This window comes from Myotis myotis, unplaced genomic scaffold (genome assembly GCF_014108235.1).
Source record: "Myotis myotis isolate mMyoMyo1 unplaced genomic scaffold, mMyoMyo1.p scaffold_m19_p_8, whole genome shotgun sequence".
Classification (NCBI taxonomy): Eukaryota; Metazoa; Chordata; class Mammalia; order Chiroptera; family Vespertilionidae; genus Myotis; species Myotis myotis.
The window spans coordinates 85,690,487-85,709,948 of NW_023416390.1; the positions used below are offsets into that span (position 1 = coordinate 85,690,487).

Genomic DNA, 19,462 nt, shown 5'->3' on the forward strand with positions numbered 1-19,462 from the left:
ACTGGAGAGGGCTGGGATTTCCTGTGGAGGTGTTAGCTTAGTGGAGGATGACCTTTGGCTGTACATTTCACCCTTTCTCCCTGGTGTTGAGCCATCTGTAAGACACTTCCTATTCTTGTTCTCATGTGGGGTTAGACCTGCTTGTTATTACTGCCGGGCCTCCAGGTAACGTTTTCTCTAGCATCCTCTCACCTGGCTGGTCCTGTTGTAATACCTGGAGCATTCTAGATGTTGCTTCTTTCTCAGCAGAGCTCTCCAGCCTGTGTCCTCACATGGAGGTGTCTCATTGAGGTTTTGATTTTCATTTATTAAGGATTAAAGATATTAACATCTTTTCTTCTTAGAGAAATGTCTATTCAGGTCATTTATTTTTTAGTAACAGCTTTATCAAATATAATAAATATCATGCAATTCACCCTTTTAAAGTGTACAATTCAGGGGACATATGTAATACTTAAAAAAATAAAGTATGTGAAGTGTACAATGCAGTGTGGGCTTCTCATGGTTCCTGACTGTTCTCCCATATCTCAGGTATTCTGTATGATTTCTGTTCCACTGAGCTTCTCATTCACGTCTTTGATAACAGCTTTACAAAAATCAATCTATTGATCTATCATTTTTGAGTATCTGCTTTTCTTTTCAAGATAAATCTTTTCTGTCCTTCAGTGAGACTTAGGAGGGAAGCATAGTAGCCCACAATTTTGATCCATCTGTGAGTGAGTCTGACCTGGATTTGAAACTGTTATGTGGTGGGTGGGAAAGGGTTTCATAAAAGCATATGAGCGTGACCTGGACTTCTGTCATGCTCCTCACAAGTTGTAATTTCTTCTTCTCCCACATGAATTTGTTACACTTCTTTCCCAAGGCCTTTCTTTGAAAGCACTGCCCAAGCTCATACAGATCTCCATGATGTGAATTTGAATTTTCTTTCCAGGGCTGTAGTAAATGAGAATAATGTGCCCCTCCCTGAAGATTCCCTTGCTCCAGCGGACACAACACCTGCAGGAAATGGTTCTGCTCTAAAGGTAATAATATCTTTAATCTTTTAAAGGTTTTCCCAAAGACCTTACTGAGTTGAATCCTGTAGTACAACCATGGGCATCTGGTGATGCTGATTCACACCAGAACTCAAGCTATGAGAAAAGCATTGAGCCTGAATTCTCTAGGGAGAGTCCTATTGTCAAATCCCTCACAAGAGGACCTCAGGGATTTTTCTCATTTTTGTGTTATTTGTTGATATTTTTTGTTTGGGGTAGTCTCTGTTTTTTTGGGGTGCTGGCTATGCTTCCTTAGTGTCTCAAACTGTACATGGCACATATTAGGCACTAACTAGTCCTTGAAATAAACTTTCTGAAATAACAGCATCCTGTCATTGTGTTGCAGTATGGCCAGCTCATCACAGCTCCTGCCATTCCCGTACCCACTCCCTTACCAGTTTAGAAAACATTGAAACCTAGTTCATTGCCCAGTGAATGTTTTAATTTGCAAGTTAAATGAAAAATTATTCTTGAAAATAACATTTATCATTTTGCTCTTCTATTACATAAGCACATTTACTGTAGAAATTTCCCAAATATTTCAAAAAAGAAAAAATTAGAAATCACATGTATTCCCACTTCCCCAAAACAGTGTAGTTAATATTTGGGTGTATAACTTTTCAGACTTTTGGGCTAAATGAACAAAAAACCAGGATCTTCCTTTCTGCTAATTAAAATTCTAAAAAGATATATTGACATCTTTGACCATTGAAAATTGTTAGCAGAACCTGAGATTTTTGGAACAGGACATTTAGTTCAAAGATATATTGCATATATAATATACACTAGACAGCATGCTAGGCTTTGGATTAAAATAGATTGAAACATAGTTTCTTCTGATTGGTTAACACCAATCAGGCCTCGGTCAGAATTATAGAAAGGGCGAGAGAATGCTAACGCCTTCTGGTAGAGACATACACAAGCTGTTTGGGGCACTCTCCCAGGCCAGAGGATGGGATGGTGAGATAGGAGGAGGGAGATGTAAGAAGAGAGAGAACACTTTTTTCATGTGTTTAATTAAAGTTGACCTGAAAGCAGGTAGGTAGAAATAGAATTGTATAAATGAAAGGCCTTTTTGTTATGTACTACATATCAGATACTTATTTCTCTTATTTCCATATTGGAATTTTATCTTTTGTACTTTCAAAGTTCTTCCTGTCCCCCATACACACACATGCATGTGCACATATACACACACATGCATGCACATACGCACACACTCTGCAGTACAGAACTGTGTTCCATAAAGTGCTTCAAATACTAATGAAACAAAAAGTGTTAATTAATATTTATGGGGAAGTTCATATTGTCCTCTTCCGCAAATAGTGAAGTTTTCATATACCTGGATAAAGAAGCATTTGGAATTCAGACATCTTTACTCATCTTTCTTCTAGTCTACCCCTCTCTTCTAGTCTAAGAGCCAGAACAGCCCTGGCCAGTGCTGCTCAGTTGTTAGAGCATCATCCCTTTCACCTAAGGGCTGTGGGTTCAATTCTAGGTCAGGGCACATTACCCAGGTTGTGCTTTCCATCCTCTGTTGGGCGCGTGCATGAGGCACCGGATCGGTGTCGCTCTCGCTCTCCCTCCCTCCCTTCCTCTCATCAATGAAAAACATATCCTCAAGTGAGGATTTTTTTAAAAAAGAACCAGAACAGTCTTAACCTTATCCAAATTTTGTCTCACCAGAAGGAATGGCTAATCTGCAAATTCACATAATGCCTAGCTTTGTAAAATTCTGATTATAGTCTAGGTTCCCCTCCCAGTAAAAGTGGAATCACTAATAGACATGATTCCTGAATGTCCCTGCTTGTTTAAAGGTTAACACCAATCAGGCCTCGGTCAGAATGATCATTTAAATTGAGAGGATATGGAAAAAGTAGTCTGATTAGTGGGTCCTTTATCAACTATATATATTTTGTCTCCATAGGATGCTACGGATGAATTTGATGCCTTGCTTTTATCTCTAACTGAGAATCTGATTGACAGCACAGTCACACCTCAGGTAAATATGCTTTAAAACACCAAAATGGGAAAAAATTTCTATTTCGCAAATGTTGCTGCTGGATTCCAGTTTTGGCCTTTTTAACAATTTAGTAAAACTTCGCACTTAATAAGAGTTCATATTTCAGTAACACTTAGCATTGCCTTTTCTGCACTATAAAATTCTACCGATTTGAATATGGGTGTCACAGTACAGTGTGTCACTACTATATGCCTATTTGTAATTCAGTATCATACTGTAAATAACATAGAGGAAATGTGATGATAAACCAGCTTAAGAAGAGTTAAGACAGCCCAGTCAGTGTGACTCAGTGGTTGAATGTCGACCCATGAACCAGGAGGTCATGGTTTGATTCCTGGTCAGGGCACATGCCCAGGTTGTGGGCTCAGTCCCCAGTGGAGGGCATGCAGGAAGCAACTGATCAATGATTCTTTCTTATCATTGCTGTTTCTATCTCTATCTTCCTCTTTAAAATCAATACAAATTATATTTTTTAAAAGAGTTAAGGCAATAAGGACATATTTAACTTTTTAAAATATTAACAGAAAGATGGGAATATAAGAATGGGTGGCATTGAACATATTGATCATTATTGTAGTATGAAAGATACTGTGTTAAGTGCTATGATCATAATACAATAGTTCCGTCCCACCAGAGACTTACAGTCTAGTGGGTGAAAGGTATGCAGATAACTCATCTAGTGACTTATGAGTAATGTGACAAAAATTGCTGTAGGAACTAGATATTCTGAAGGCTTGGAAGTATAGATGGTACTGCCTATGGTGCTGAATGTTTGCTTAGATTACTAGTTCTCAGACTTGGATGTGTAACAGAATCATCCTGCCAGTGATTAAAACATGGCTAAGGAAAGGAGGAAGTAAAACTCTCATTATTTGTAGATGACATGATATTGTACATAGACTCCACCAAAAAAATACTTGATGTGTTAAATGAACTCGGCAATGTAGCAGGATACAAAATTCTGCTTCAACTTTGCAAAAGAGAAACTAAAAAAACAATCCAATGCAAAAAAAAAATTTAAGATACTTAGGAATAAACTTAACCAAGGAGGAAAAGACTTGTACTTGGAAAACTACAGGACATTGAAAAAAGAGATAGAGGAAGATATAAACAAGTGGAAGAATATACCGTGTTCATGGATTGGTAGAATTAACATAATTAAAATATCCATACTACCCAAAACAATCTATAGATTCAACACAATCCCTATTAAAATACCAATGGCATATTTCACAGATCGAGAACAAATACTTCAAAAATTTATATGGAACCAAAAAAAGACCCCAAATAGCTGCAGCAATCTTAAGAAAGAACAAATAAGGGATCACAATACCAGATACCAAGTTACACTACAAAGCCACCGTAATCAACAGCCTGTTACTGGCACAAGAGCAGGCATATAGATCGTTGGATCAGAATAGAGATCCCAGAAATCAACCCAAGCCATTACACTTCTCCAAAGATGGCCAAGAGACATGAAAAAATGCTCAGTCACTGATCATCGGAGAAATGCAAATTAAAATGACAATGAAGTATCACCTCACACCTGTTAGAATGGCTACCATCAATAAATGACAGTGTTGGTGAGGATGTTGAAAAAGAGGAACCCTAGTGCCTGGTGGGAATACAGACTGGTGCAGACACTATGGAAAACATGGCATTTCCTCAAAAAATTAAATATGGAACTGCCATTTGACCTAGTGATCCCACTTCTAGGAATATATTCTAAGGAACCCGAAACACCAGTCAGAAAGAATGTATGCATATTTCTATTTTCATAGCAGCAGTACAATTTACAATAGCTAAGATCTGGAAACAGCCCAAGTGCCCATCAGTAAATGAGTGGATAAAAAAGCTGTGGTACATTTACACCAGGGAATACTATGCAGCAGTAAAAAAAGATGATCTCTTACCCTTTGAGACAGCATGGAGGGACCTAGAGAGTAATATATTAAGCAAAATAAGCCAGTCAGAGAGGGACAAGTATCACATGATCTCACTCATATGTGGAATCTAATGAACAAAATAAACTGATGAACAAAATAGATCCAGAGACATAGAAGCATGGAACAGACTGTGGAACCTCAGAGGGAAGGTGGGGGAGGGTGGGTGGGTGAGAAGAGATCAACTAAAGAACTTGTATCCATATATGCATAAGCCATGGACACAGACAATAGGGTGGTGAAGACCTGGGGAGGAGGGGAGGAGGGACTAGAAGAGTACAATTGTGGAAAAAGGGGACATATGTCATACTTTCAACAATAAAAATTAAAAAAAAAACAACAGATGGCTAGACTCCACCCTGAGTTTCTGATTTGGTAAGTGTGGGGTGGGGCCTGAGAGATTTTCTGTTTTTCTCTATTAACTATAATTTTACTATATTTTTCACATTTAGATTTTAACCCATTTGAACAATTTGAGTTTTGTGGGGGAGGGGATGTCAATTGTGGTTTTGCTATAACCCAATTATGTATTTCATCCTTATATAGACTCCTTATAAAAAGCCAATTCTCTGATTATTATCTATTAAATAATCCATCCTTTCCCAATTGTTTTGTTACTAATATTTCTATTCTGTTTCATTGGGTTCTTTCTTTGTTTCTTGTTTTTGTTGTTTAGTTTTTTATTGTGGTAAAATTTGTATACTATATATATTGTTGTATACCTGATATGTGTGTGTGTGTGTGTGTGTGTGTGTGTATAGTATATACACACACATACCAGGTATACAACATTATAATTCTGTATTTGTACACAGTAGTTCCCTCCTCATCTATAGTTCCAGTTATCCAAAGTTTTGGTTACCCAGAGTAAACCATGGTCCAAAAATATTAAATGGAAAATTCCAGAAATAAACAATTGATGTTTTAAGTTACATGCCATTGTGAGTAGCGTGATGACATCTTGTGCCATCCCCTCCACCTGCCTGGGGCGTAGCTCATCTCCATCCAGCATGCTCACTCACACTGTGCTGCACTGCAGTGCTTATGCTCAAGTGAATTGGTGGGCCCTCTTCCTGCTCTAGGACTGTTGTGTTTTTATTTTCTGACATCTAGTAAATCTTCAACTATAAATTTAGCATCAGTATGTCAGATTTCCCCTCAAATCTGCCTGCACTAAATTGGAGTCTATATTAAATTTATATATTTTTTGAAGAAAACTGGCATTTTAAAAATATCCCTTTTCACAAACTTGAAATATATTTCTAATTTCTCATCTTTATTTGAGTCACTAAATGTTCTCTCTAAGTCTTCTATATTCCTCATTAGGTTAAGTCCTAAATGTAGTTTTATTGATATTGTGAACGGTATTTGATTTTTTTCTGTTGAATTAATAATTTGATTTTGTGTCTAGCAAACTTGCTGAATTCTTTATTAGCCAATCTACTGATTCCCTTGAATATTCAGTCAGTTTCTAGGGTGTGTTTAATATCTGTCTACAATTATTGATTAATCCATTTCTCATGTGTTGCTAGATCTGTCAGTAGTTGTTTTGCATATTTTAAAGATAGGCTGTGAGATGCATATATGTTGATGATAATGATACTTAAGTTTCTTTAAGCACTTTAAAGTATCCTTCTTTGCCCTTTTTTTCTCTCTTAATTTCCCTCTGGATTGATATAAAATTGACACCCTAGCTTTCTTTTAAGTTTATATTACCCAGTATATAATTATCTGTCCTTTTATTTTCAACCTTCCTATGTATCTGTTTGTTTTAAATGAATCTTTTATGAACAACATTTTGTTGCATCTTGTTTTTAAAATCTTATTTGAGTCTTTATCTTCTGATTGAGTTTAATCCATTTATATTTACTGTATGGTAATAATAGGATTTGTTTCTGCATGGTTACTTTAACCGTAGTTTCTCCTCTCTCTCTCTCTCTCTCTCTCTCTCTCTCTCTCTCTCTCTCTCTCTCTCTCTCTCTCTCTCTCTCTCTCTCTCTCCCATTTCCAGTGGTAAAAGTCCATTTTCTTTCATATTGATGGGAAAATAATACTTTGTATTTTTATTCTTTTGATGATTATAACTTATTAAGACCTGGACTTATTTTTTTTTTCCAGAATATAAAGCTACCTGCAAGGGCTAGTCTAAATTTTTATAAAATAGGGGAGTTTATTAGATTATAATTATACACATAAAAGTAAGATCTAGAAAATTAAATGTTGAAATAAATCTAACAAAGGCCCTATGAAGCAGAAGTAATATGGGTGGTTCTATTGTTGTTTTCTAATGAATGCATGATAATTAGAGAATGATCTCTGTATAAACAGATGTTTTTTCCTGTGTATTTTTGTGTGCTATTCATTTTGATTTGTTACAATCCATTGTTCAGAATCCTACCAAGAAGGCTGTAATTATTTGTAATGAACTAAAATTTCAGAAAATAAAATGTTAAACTGATGCTGAGGTGGGGAAAGTCCTATTAAATGAACTGAAAGTAGTAGTAGCATTCTTGGAGTAGTAAATTTTTAGATTAAAGAGATTCTCAAAATTATTTGTGTTGTAGAAAAGAATCTTGGATTCAGAAGTTCATGTCAGCTCAGAGGGACATTAAGAACTGCTCCCTACCCCACCCAATGTATTTCATAGCAGAAGAAAGCATGGGGAGTATAATTATGAAAATAAACACATATATGTAATTTATTTTAGGTATCTTCAACATCCATGATCACGCCCCGGTGGATTGTGCCAGTAAGTTACTACTTGCAATTTTTCTATTGGTTACCCTTTCAGAGTGAGACCTAAAGGATTACCAGGCTCTTGTTTTTCCTTAAAAACAAGGGGTCATTATCAAAATTCTGTTTACTGACTTAATGGCTTCAAACTAAGCTATCTAACTTTTCTGTTTGTAAATGCTTATAAATGATGAACAAAATAAAAATCTGAAGGAAAGGATGATTAAAAACAAACCAAAACAACCATAATCATCAAAATCATCGTCCTCATTACCATAATCATTAGGAAGATGACTTAGAGCTGAAGCGCTGACCGTTGGGTAGGCATTGTCACCTCTGCTCTCACGTGCTGTATGTCTCCCTCAGCAGAGCAGTGTCCTTTCTCATGGACTCGCAGGAAATGGACCATCCTTGGTGGGGAAGGAGGGACATGGTAGTGGAGACATGATCTCGCTGATCTCTCCCCCAGCACCATTCTTGGTGGATGCTGTGACCAGGTGAGGAAATTTTTTTAGTTGTAGTTTTTAGGCATCTGTTATTAGGGGGGAAAATTAAATATATTTGAAGCAATAATGTAAATTTTTCTTTCATTGAACTTAATTGAAATTGGATAAATCTTTTCTCTGTTTACTGTTGAGACTAGTGTTTTCTTTTTTCTTGACAAGTAGCAATTTTCTACAAAATTATGAAGTAGACATTATGGCTTTTTAAATGAAATCTTTGTTAGATAAAAAAGTTACAGGCTTATCTTTTAAAATTTATATTTGTTTTTTGTGTGTGTATTTTTAATTTATCTATTGTTGAAAGTATTACACATGTCCTCTCCCTCCCCCACATTGACCTCCTCCACCGCACTCCTGTCCCCCCCCCCCAGGCCTTCCTCTGCACTGTTGTCCATGGGCTATGCACATGTGCATATTTAATTGATTTGTCTTCCTTTCCTGCTTTGCTATTCTGTTGTCCATCAATATGGTGAAGAGGCACAGCTCAGGGTGACGTAGGAGCTCCCCAAGGTGAGGATCTGAGATAACCTGTATGGAAACCTGTCGCACACTCTTTCTACATAGCACTTGCCACAGAGAAAAACTGGACTCAAAAGAGCTTTTGTTTATCATGCAGTTCTTCAACATTTAGTTGTTAGGACCAAAACTATGCTCATTTTACAAAAGCTTTAAAATTGCTTTCATTTTCACCTTAGACTTTTTCCTGATTATGTCTGGTATTTCTCATGTCCTCCTAGTATTGAAAATATGAGTCAGTTGAAGTAAATGCTTTCCTAATTAGAGAGGAAAAATTATTAGATGGTTAACTTAAGAGAAATTTAATAGGTTATTTTTCTAAACATTTATCTGCCTAGTAACTGCCACTATAAAAATAGAGATTACATACAGAGGACCAGATGATAATGCTTTATAATTGAGTTTGCACAATGTAATGTGGGTTCTTAAGGATTCCTAAATTAAAAATTACAGATGAAAAAGAGCTTATCTCTACTCCTTCCCAAAGCAAAGTAGTCATAAAGGAATAAGAGAGAGAAAAATGACAAGTAGTATACCTGAAACTAATATAATGTTGTATGTCAATTATAATTCAATAAATGACAAGTAAATAAATCAGTGAAACAGAATAGAGTCCAAAAACAAATCAACATGTTTACAGTTACCTGATTTATGAAAAAACACTATAGGGAAAGAATGGTCTTTCAGTAAATCAAGTAGACAAGTTAAATGTCCATATAGGACATTTAAAAAAAAATTCAATTAAATTTATTGGGGTAACTGGTTAATAACATTATATAAGTTTTAAGTATACAATTTATAATACAACATCTGTATACTCCATTGTTCACTTATATTTTTTTCTAAAAGCTTTATTATTTGATGTTTCATATTTAGATCTCCAATCCATCTAATGTGGATTTTTGTATGCTCACCCCGCAAAGTCTAGTGTCCTTTCATCACCATATATTGACTTCCTTTACCCAATTTGTTCTCCCCCCATCCATTCCCCTTTGGTAACCACCATTCTGTTGTCTTGTTTGTTTTGTCTTATTTGTTCACTTATTGCTTTTTGTTTTATATCCCACATAGGAATGAAATCATTGTTCTTTTCTATCTGACTTACTCCACTTAGCATGGTACTCTCAAGATCTGTTCATATTATCACAAATGGCCATGTTTCATCTTTTTTATGACTGAGTAGTATTCCATTGCATATGTACAACATCTTATTTATTTAATCATCAGTTGAAAGATACTTAGGTTGTTTCTATATCTTGGTTATTTTGAATAATGCTGCACCGAACACATAGGTACATATATTTTAACAGTGTTTTAATATTTGGGGGAAAATACCTTGATTCACCTCATACCATACACAAAAATCCATACTAGATGGATTGGAAATCTAAATATGAAACATCCTATCTAATAAATAGCGAATGTGCTAATTGACCATCACACCCTCACAAAAAATGGTGGTGTCCAGTCCCCTCAGCCCCACCGGGAGTCAGCAGGTACCATGTGCCTCATCCAGCAGGAGTCCCCCAGTCCCCTCAGCCCTGCCTCACCCAGTCCCCACAGCAGCCAGCCTCATCCAGCTGGAGCCCCCCAGTCCCCTCAGCCCCTCAGGGGAAGGCAATTGGGGGCAATTGGGCCGGCAGGGGAGGGCAGTTGGGGACGATAATGCTGGCAGGGGAGTAGTTTGGTGTCAATCAGGCCAGCAGGGGAGCGGTTATGGGGCTATCAGGCTGGCAGGCACAGTGGTTAGGGGCAATCAGGCAGGCAGGCAGGCAAGTGGTTAGGAGCCAGCAGTCCTGGATTGTGCGATGGATGTCACAGGGATTGGGCCTAAACCAGCAGTTGGACATCCCCCAAGGGGTCCCAAATTGGAGAGGGTGCAGGCTGGGCTGAGGGACACCCGCCCCCATGCACGAATTTCATGCACTGGGCCTCTAGTCAAATAATAAAGCTTTTAGAAGAAAATATAAGTGAACATCTTTGTGACCTTAAATAGAGGCAAAAGTTTTTTAAACAGGCCACAAAGAGCTTTATTCATGCAGCAAAAACATTATAACTTGGGTTATATCAAGAACTTCTGTTCCTCAAAATATATCATTTCGAGAGCTTGAAAAGAGAAGCCACAGAGTGGAAGAGAACATTTGTATTCCCTCCCTCTCTCTTCTTCCCTCCCTCTTTGTTTTTGACTCTGTCTCTCTATCCCTTCCTCCTTCTCTCTTGCTCTCTCCCTCTCCCCTGTCTGACAGAGGACTCTGTGTATATAAAGAGCTCTTATAAATCAATAAGAAAAAGACAACTCAATAGAAAATTTCACAAAATAATTTAATAGACAATTCACAAAAGGATATACAGATAGGCAATAAGCATACAAGATAGGTGCAGCTTGACTAATCACTGAAGAATACACATTCAAACCACCATGTGAGAACACTGCGTACTACCAGAAGGGCTACAGTGTAGAGAAGACACACAGTACCAAGTGTTGGTGAAGATAGGAGGCAGCTGGAACTCTGAAAATTGGAATAGCCATGTTGGAAATAGGTTTGACAGTATTTACAAAAGTTGAACATACCCAGTGAATCAGTGACTCTCTTCTTATGTGCACACCCAATAGAAGTACAAATATATGTGCATTGAAAGACATGCACAAGAATATTTATAGCAGCTGTATTCATAATGATCCAAGCTGAAAACTTTACAAAAGCCCCTTAGCAGTCAGCTAGATAAATACTAGAATAGAGCAGTGAAGATTAATGAACTACAGCTGCAATGTAGCAATACAGATGAATCACATAAACATATTTACATTATTCATTCTTTGTTGTGGAACCAAGTACCGCATATGTAGCAGCTTAAAACAATACGCATTTACAATCTCACTTCCTGTGAGTCCTTTGCGTCAGAGTTCTCACAGGCTACAATCGGGGTGGCCAGGGATAGGTTCTCATCCTAAGGCTCATTTGGAGAAGGGCCTCCAGTCATGGTCATTGGCAGAAATCAGTTCCTGAGGACTGTTAAACTGAGGGCCTCCGTGTTTTAGCTGGCTATTGGCCAGAGGCTACCCTCAGTCCTTGTCACATAGACCTCTCCACAATAATTGCTTACTTCATCAAAGCTAGCAAACCAAGAAGGCAGTAGTATCTGCTAGCAAGCTGGAAGTCACAGTCATGTACAATCTAATCACAGAAGTGTCATTCTGTTACCTCTGCTATGTTCTGTTGACTAAAGCAAATCACAGGTCCTGCCCATGCTCCAGGGGAGGAGATTAAGTAAGCATGTGAATTCCAGGAGGCGAGGGTCATTGGGGATCATCTCCTCACCGTAATGTAAGCAAAGTAAAGTTCAAAATGAGGCACAACTCCTAGAAATCAAAATACTGGTTATACTTGAGGTAGTTAGTGACTAGAAGGAAGTCCAGAAAGGACCTTTGGAGTGCAAGTAGTTTTCTGTTTCTTGATCTGCATGCTGATTAATTGCAAAGGTATGTTCCATTTGCAAAAAGTCATCAAGCTGTGCACTCATGATCTGTGCACTTCAGTGTATCCATGTTATAATCAATAAAACTTTTTTAAAAATGATGCCTGGTTGCATCTTTACAGATGAGATTTACTTTTAGTGTTTTCTGTAAAATTTAATTTGCAGGTATAAAACCACAAAGACAAAGAACAGGAGAGGGGACAACAGCAATTGAGAGACCTCAACAAGTTTTGGAAGCAGATAAATGATGAATAAGTAGTAACCAATTTTGCAGGCTCCGTTTCCTTTTAATATAACTGAAATCTAAACCTGAAAAGGGGAGAGAGTGGAAACTGAGTAACATATAAAGCACACAAATTCACATTGCAGAGCCCTGGAGAGGCTCAGGAATTGGGGGTTCTGATGTTTGTGAAGATAGGGTTATACCCCATGTAAATAGTCCTCCCTGACCTACCCGTGCTGGAGGAGCTGGGCCAGAGAGGCTCTGGATTGGGTTTCTGTAGAGTAAGGCCCGAACTGAAAACAGGAAGGTTAACTCAAAGTCCACACACTGAAAGTCCAGAGTGTCGTTGGCTAAGCATAAATGTCTCGAGTGGGAAATTAAGAGGATTCTTTTACAGAGGAACTGACCCACCAAAGAGAAAAGGCCCACAAGCTGTTTGTGGATCCCCTGATGGAATTGCCAGGAAATCCACCTAAAAGCGCTACCTGAAGCCCATTGATGTTCAGCAGTTTTGCCCACGGGTGGTTTCCAAACAGCATTCCAGTGCTTCCCTCTTCAGTATGATGGGAGCAAAGGTCATCAGATGTTTGAGGAAAGGCCAGAGCAGGGAAACTGAATGAAAAAAACAGGAGGAAATAAAAACTACACAATGGTAATGGGGTGAGGGAAAAGATAACGGCTGCATCTATGCAATAACAGGACATTTAGAAGAAAAGGAACAGAAACTAACGTATTCTTAGAAACTATTAACCAGGTTAAAAACAAAATCCAAAGAATATGTGGAAGATAAGATGGAGGAAAACCTACCCCAAAATAGAAAAAAGTAAAAACTGGGAAAGAAAAGAAAATTGGAAGGTTGGCCTAGGAAATCCAATATATGAGTTGCTGGGGTTCTTGTCCCAGCATCAAGAAGGGTTCAGGAATCTGGAAAAGGCTGTGCGTAGATGACATAGGAATCCAGAGACTAATAAAGACTCTGGAGACGAGATATAATTTTGAAAGGCATTGGGGGTCAGAGGACCTTCAGCTAAAGAAACTGAAGAGTCCCTCCTTGTCTAGGACCCTTGCTTTTATTAACACACTTTGTCCTAAGGCAAAGTGGAGATAATACACTTCAAAGGGTAAGGTTTCACAGGGTACAGAAGCACCGTCAGTTTGGGGAATAGCCTACGGCTGTTCAGGTGTTTGGCCAGTAGGAGGCATAACATGTAGATTAAGATGCCCTTTAACTGTCTGGCAGCCACAATCAGTTTCCTATTCAGGTTTGGGGAAATGCCTTTAGCCATTCCCAACAGGTGACTACATGTGTGACTCAACCCTGTTGAGTCCCCAAGTTTCATCAACCTTTTGATGAAACTCTTTTTTTTTTTTTTTTTTTATTATTAGTTAAGGTATTACAAATGTGTCCTCATCCCCCCCGTTAACCCCCAACCTCCCCCCCCACACACACTCATGCTCCCATCCCCCTGTTGTCCATGTCCATTGGTATGGCTTATATACATGTATACAAGTCCTTCGGTTGATCTCTTCCCCTTACCCCCGCCCTCCCCTACTTTCCTTCTGGGGATTGATAGCCTGATTGCTGTTTCTCAGTCTTTGAGTCTGTCCCTTTTCATCAGTCTATGTTGTTCTCTATAATCCACAAATGAGTGAGATCATGTGGTATTTATCTTTCTCTGACTGGCTTATTTCACTTAGCATAATGCTCTCCAGGATCATCCATGCTGTTGCAAAAGGCAAGAGTTCCTTTTTTTTCTACCGCAGCATAGTATTCCATTGTGTATATGTACCACAGTTTTCTAATCCACTCATCTGCTGATGGGCACTTAGGCTGTTTCCAAATCTTAGCTATGGTGAATTGTGCTGCTATGAACATAGGGGTGCATATATCCTTTCTGATTGGCGTTTCTGGTTTCTTGGGATATATTCCTAGTAGTGGGATCACTGGGTCAAATGGGAGTTCCATTTTTAGTCTTCTGAGGTAGCTCCATACTGTTCTCCACAGTGGCTGCACCAGTCTGCATTCCCACCAGCAGTGCAGAAGGGTTCCTTTTTCTCCACATCCTCTCCAACACTTGTTGTTTGTTGATTTGTTGATGATAGCCATTCTGACAGGTGTGAGATGATAACGCATTGTCGTTTTGATTTGCATCTCTCGTATAATTAGTGACTTTGAGCAGGTTTTCATATGTCTTTCGGCCTTCTGTATGTCCTCTTTCGAAAAGTGTCTATCTAGGTCCGTTGCCCATTTTTTTATTGGATTGTTTATCTTCCTTTTGTTAAGTTTCATGAGATCCCTGTAAATGTTGGAAATTAAACCCTTATCGGTGGTATCATTGGCAAATATGTTCTCCCATGTAGTGGGTCTTCTTGTTGTTTTGTTGATGGTTTCCTTTGCTGTGCAAAAGCTTTTTATTTTGATGTAGTCCCATTTGTTTATTTTCTCTTTAGTTTCCATTGCCCTAGGAGCATTATCAGAGAAGAAATTTCTTCGGCATATGTTTGCGATTTCGCTGCCTGTGGATTCCTCTAGTATTTTTATGGTTTCCCGTCTTACGTTTAAGTCTTTTATCCATTTTGAGTTTATTTTTGTGTATGGTGTGAGTTGGTGATCTAGTTTCATCCTTTTGCATGTATCTGTCCAATTTTCCCAACACCATTTATTGAAAAGACTGTCTTGACTCCATTGTATGTTCTTGCCTCCTTTGTCGAATATTAATTGGGCATAGTGGTTTGGGTTGATTTCTGGGGTCTCTATTCTATTCCATTGATCTATATGTCTGTTCTTGTGCCAGTACCAAGCTGTTTTAAGAACAGTGGCTTTGTAATACAGTTTGATATCTGGTATTGAGATCCCACCTACTTTGTTCTTTCTGAGGATTGTTGCAGCTATTCGGGGTCTTTTTTTATTCCAGATGAATTTTTGGAACGTTCGTTCTAGATCTGTGAAATATGCTGTTGGTAATTTAATGGGGATTGCATTGAATCTATAAATTGCTTTGGGTAGTATGGACATTTTGATGATGTTGATTCTACCAATCCATGAACACGGTATATTCTTCCATCTGTTTATGTCTTCCTCTATCTCTTTTTTCAGTGTCCTGTAGTTTTCAGCATATAAGTCTTTTACCTCCTTAGTTAAGTTTATTCCTAGGTATTTTAATTTTTTTGGTGCAATGGTAAATGGGATTGCTTCTGTAGTTTCACTTTCTGTAAGTTCACTATTGGTGTAAAGAAATGCCATGGATTTCTTAGCATTAATTTTGTATCCTGCTACATTGCCGAATTCATTTATTAAGTCTAATAATTTTTTGATGGAGTCTTTAGGGTTCTGTATGTACAGTATCATGTCATCTGCAAATAAGGACAGTTTTACTTCTTCTTTTCCAATCTGGATGCCTTTTATTTCTTCTTCGTGTCTGATCGCAATGGCTAGTACTTCCAGTACTATGTTGAACAGGAGTGGTGAGAGGGGGCATCCCTGTCTTGTTCCTGTTTTTAGGGGGAATGGTTTTAGTTTTTGCCCATTGATTATGATGTTGGCTGTGGGTTTGTCATATATGGCTTTTATTATGTTGAGGTATGATCCCTCAATTCCTATCTTGCTGAGAGTTTTTATCAAGAAAGGGTGTTGGATTTTGTCAAATGCTTTTTCCGCATCAATTGATATGACTATGTGGTTTTTCTCTCTCAATTTGTTTATGTGATGTATCACATTTATTGATTTGCGGATATTGTACCATCCTTGCATCCCTGGGATAAATCCTACTTGGTCATGGTGTATGATCTTTTTGATGTACTGCTGGATCCTATTTGCTAGGATTTTGTTGAGGATTTTGGCATCTATGTTCATGAGGGATATTGGCCTGTAATTCTCTTTCATTGTATTGTCTTTATCTGGTTTTGGGATTAGGGTGATGTTGGCTTCATAGAATGAGCTGGGAAGTGCTCCTTCCTCTTGGATCTTTTGACATAGTCTGAGGAGGATAGGTTTTAGGTCTTCCTTGAATGTTTGGTAAAACTCCCCTGTGAAGCCATCTGGCCCCGGGCTTTTATTTGCTGGAAGCTTTTTGATTACTGCTTCGATTTCCTCCATAGTTATTGGCCTATTGAGATTTTTAGATTCTTCCTGGTTAAGTTTTGGAAGGTTGTATTTATCTAGGAATATGTCCATTTCCTCCAGGTTGTCTAGTGTGTTGGAGTAGAGTTGTTCATAGTATTTTCTAACAATCCTTTGTATTTCTATGGGGTCTGTTGTTATTTCTCCTCTTTCATTTCTGATTTTGTTTATTTGGGTCCTCTCTCTTTGTTTCTTGGTGAGCCTGGCTAGAGGTGTATCAATCTTGTTTATCCTTTCAAAGAACCAGCTCTTGGTTTTGTTGATCTTTTGTATTGTTTTTTTGGTCTCTATGTCGTTTATCTCCGCTCTGATCTTTGTTATTTCCTTCCTTCTGCTTACAGTGGGCTTTTTTTGTTGCTCTCTTTCTAATTCTTCGAGTTGTAGAGTTAGGTCATTTATTCTCATTGTTTCTTGTTTCTTGCAGTAGGCTTGTAGAGCTATGAACTTCCCTCTCAAGACTGCTTTTGCTGTGTCCCATAGGTTTTGGATTGTTGTGTTTTCATTGTCATTTGTTGCCATGATGTTTTTTATTTCTTCTTTGATCTCACTGGTGACCCAGTTGTTGTTTAATAGCATGCTATTTAGTCTCCATGTGTTTGATTTTTTTGGATTGTTTTTGTTGTAGTTGATTTCCAGTTTTATGCCTTTGTGATCTGAGAAGATACTTGATATGATTTCAGTTTTCTTGAATTTGAAGAGACTTTGTCTGTGACCCAATATATGGTCTATCTTTGAAGATGACAAATGTGCACCCGAGGAGAATGTATATTCTGTGACTTTGGGGTGAAATGTTCTGAAGATGTCAATTAATTCCATCTGATCTAGTGAGTCATTTAGGATTGATGTTTCTTTGCTGAGTTTCTGTTTAGAGGATTTGTCCAGTGGAGATAATGGGGTGTTAAGATCCCCTACTATGATTGTATTGCTGTCAATCTCTCCCTTGATCTTCTCCAGAAGATTTCTTACGTATTTGGGTGCTCCTATATTGGGTGCATATATATTTACCAGAGTTATTTCTTCTTGTTGGACTGCTTGATGAAACTCTTGAAATTATGACATGCTGGAATTGGTCTCCGGCAATGAGTCATTGGCGATAGAGAAAGAAGAACAGAGTAAATGAGAGAATTGTCACAAAAAGGAATCAGGCCTACTGAGTACCCAGCACAGAAAATGAAAACAGACAACGCCAAGGAAGGCGTGAAATGTCAGAATATCAAAGGTAGAGAGGATACATGTCTGTGGGGCGGGGGGAAGAATACATACGGAAGACTAGAAATCAGAATGACAGCCAACTTAACTAAGAGCTGGAAGATAATGGAGCAATGTCTTCAGAATTCCGGAGGAAAAGCATTTCTCACCTAGAGATTTATAGCCAAACGATCGATGAAGTGTGGGATTAGGAGAGAGAGATACAGTTTCTCTAAATAGTAGGTGCTTCTCCTGTGGTCTTCCTCAGGAAGCTATTCATTGGAGCATGTGTCCCATCAGAACTAGCTGATTATCTAAGAAAGAAGATGACGTGGGAGCCAGGAGACAGAGGAGCGGGGATTTACCAGAGGGAGGTGGAAGCAGCGTCCAAGGTGGCAGCTGCCCCCTAGGTCTGGAAAGCACCCTGTGGATTTGAAGAGGGGGATATAGTTCCAGGAGATGTTGCCAAGAAGGAAAACACATAGCCCACCCCAGATTTTTAAAACATACATGGCACGGCCGACCTACTCAGAAGAGATCCGAGGTTATCTGCGAGGTTAGGGGTCAGTCGGAAACAGATAGAAAATTGGGAATGTGGTTCACAACAAAGGAGCAGTTATTCAGTCCCGGGAAAACAAACTGTGCAAGAAAAAATACTTACTGCACCTATATTCAGTTGTGACAATATTTGCATAATTACAATAAATAATATTAGCATTGCCAAAAATTTGCATAAACGGTTGAAAAGATAAGAATGAAGGATTGTGGGGCTGGTGAGTGGGGTGCAAGAATGTCACGTTTTGCCCTAGCTGGTTTGGTTCAATGCATAGAGCATCAGCCTGTGGACTGAAGGGTCCCAGGTTTGATTCCGGCCAAGGGCCCATGCTTAGGTTGTGGGCTTGATCCCCAGGAGGGGGCATGCAAGAGGCAGTTGATACATGTTTCTCTCTCATCATTGATGTTTCTCTCTCTCCCTCTCCCTTCCTCTCTAAAAAAAAAAAAAAAAAAAAAAAAAAGAAGAAGAATGTTACATTTTCATAGTCTCTAGTAGGAAATCATTGTAGAAACATCTCTTAGAACAGTTAGGACTGTCGCTAGTTGTACATGAGAATTACCGAGAGAGCTAGCTAGAACACAGGTTCCTGGGCCTTACCCTCAGACTCTTTGGTTCTGTGTGTCTGGTATGGTGTGTAAGAATCTGCATTTATAACAAATTCCAGGGCCTACACTCAGAAAACCAGAGATACAGAAAAGTGAAGGGAAAATTCCAGAAAAAAACACAAAACACCCCACAGTTGAAAGTGTTTGTGTAGTAGGAATGGAGAGGGTGATATAAATAATTGCTGTTTCATTTATAAACCTTGTTAGTACTTTTGATATTTTAAACTACAATTGACCCTTGAACACAACATGGTTTGAACTGCACTAGTGTACTTATATGCGTATTTTTTTAAAATTAATATAAATCCACAGATTCGACCAGCCTCAGATGAAAACCAGTGTTTTCCATCCCCAGATGCATGGTGCCAACTATGCATTGTTCTATAGCATTTTATAGAAATGCTATATATATTCTTGCCAGTCTGAATATTGGGTGGATTTTGGTATCCATGGGGATCCTGGAACCAATCCCCAGTGGAAACCAAGGGGCTGTAATTAAGTTTTGAGGGAATCAAGTTATGTGCAGATTTTCAACTGC

General features: G+C 38.4%; 1 protein-coding gene across 6 annotated transcripts in view; it reads left to right on the top strand.

Annotated features, from left to right (window-relative positions):
• The window catches only part of EPB41L5 (erythrocyte membrane protein band 4.1 like 5), a 175,299-nt gene that overhangs the window by 150,630 nt on the left and 5,207 nt on the right, over nt 1–19,462 (top strand). For 3 of the 6 annotated variants that reach the window (XM_036318960.1, XM_036318956.1, XM_036318955.1), the window contains exons 21-23: nt 935–1,025; nt 2,965–3,039; nt 7,711–7,752. In XM_036318960.1, coding sequence (XP_036174853.1) covers nt 935–1,025; nt 2,965–3,039; nt 7,711–7,752 — 208 coding nt within the window. Of the gene's footprint in view, nt 1–934; nt 1,026–2,964; nt 3,040–7,710; nt 7,753–8,102; nt 8,234–19,462 lie in introns of all 6 variants that reach the window. The other 3 variants (XM_036318958.1, XM_036318957.1, XM_036318959.1) reach the window with 3 other exon arrangements.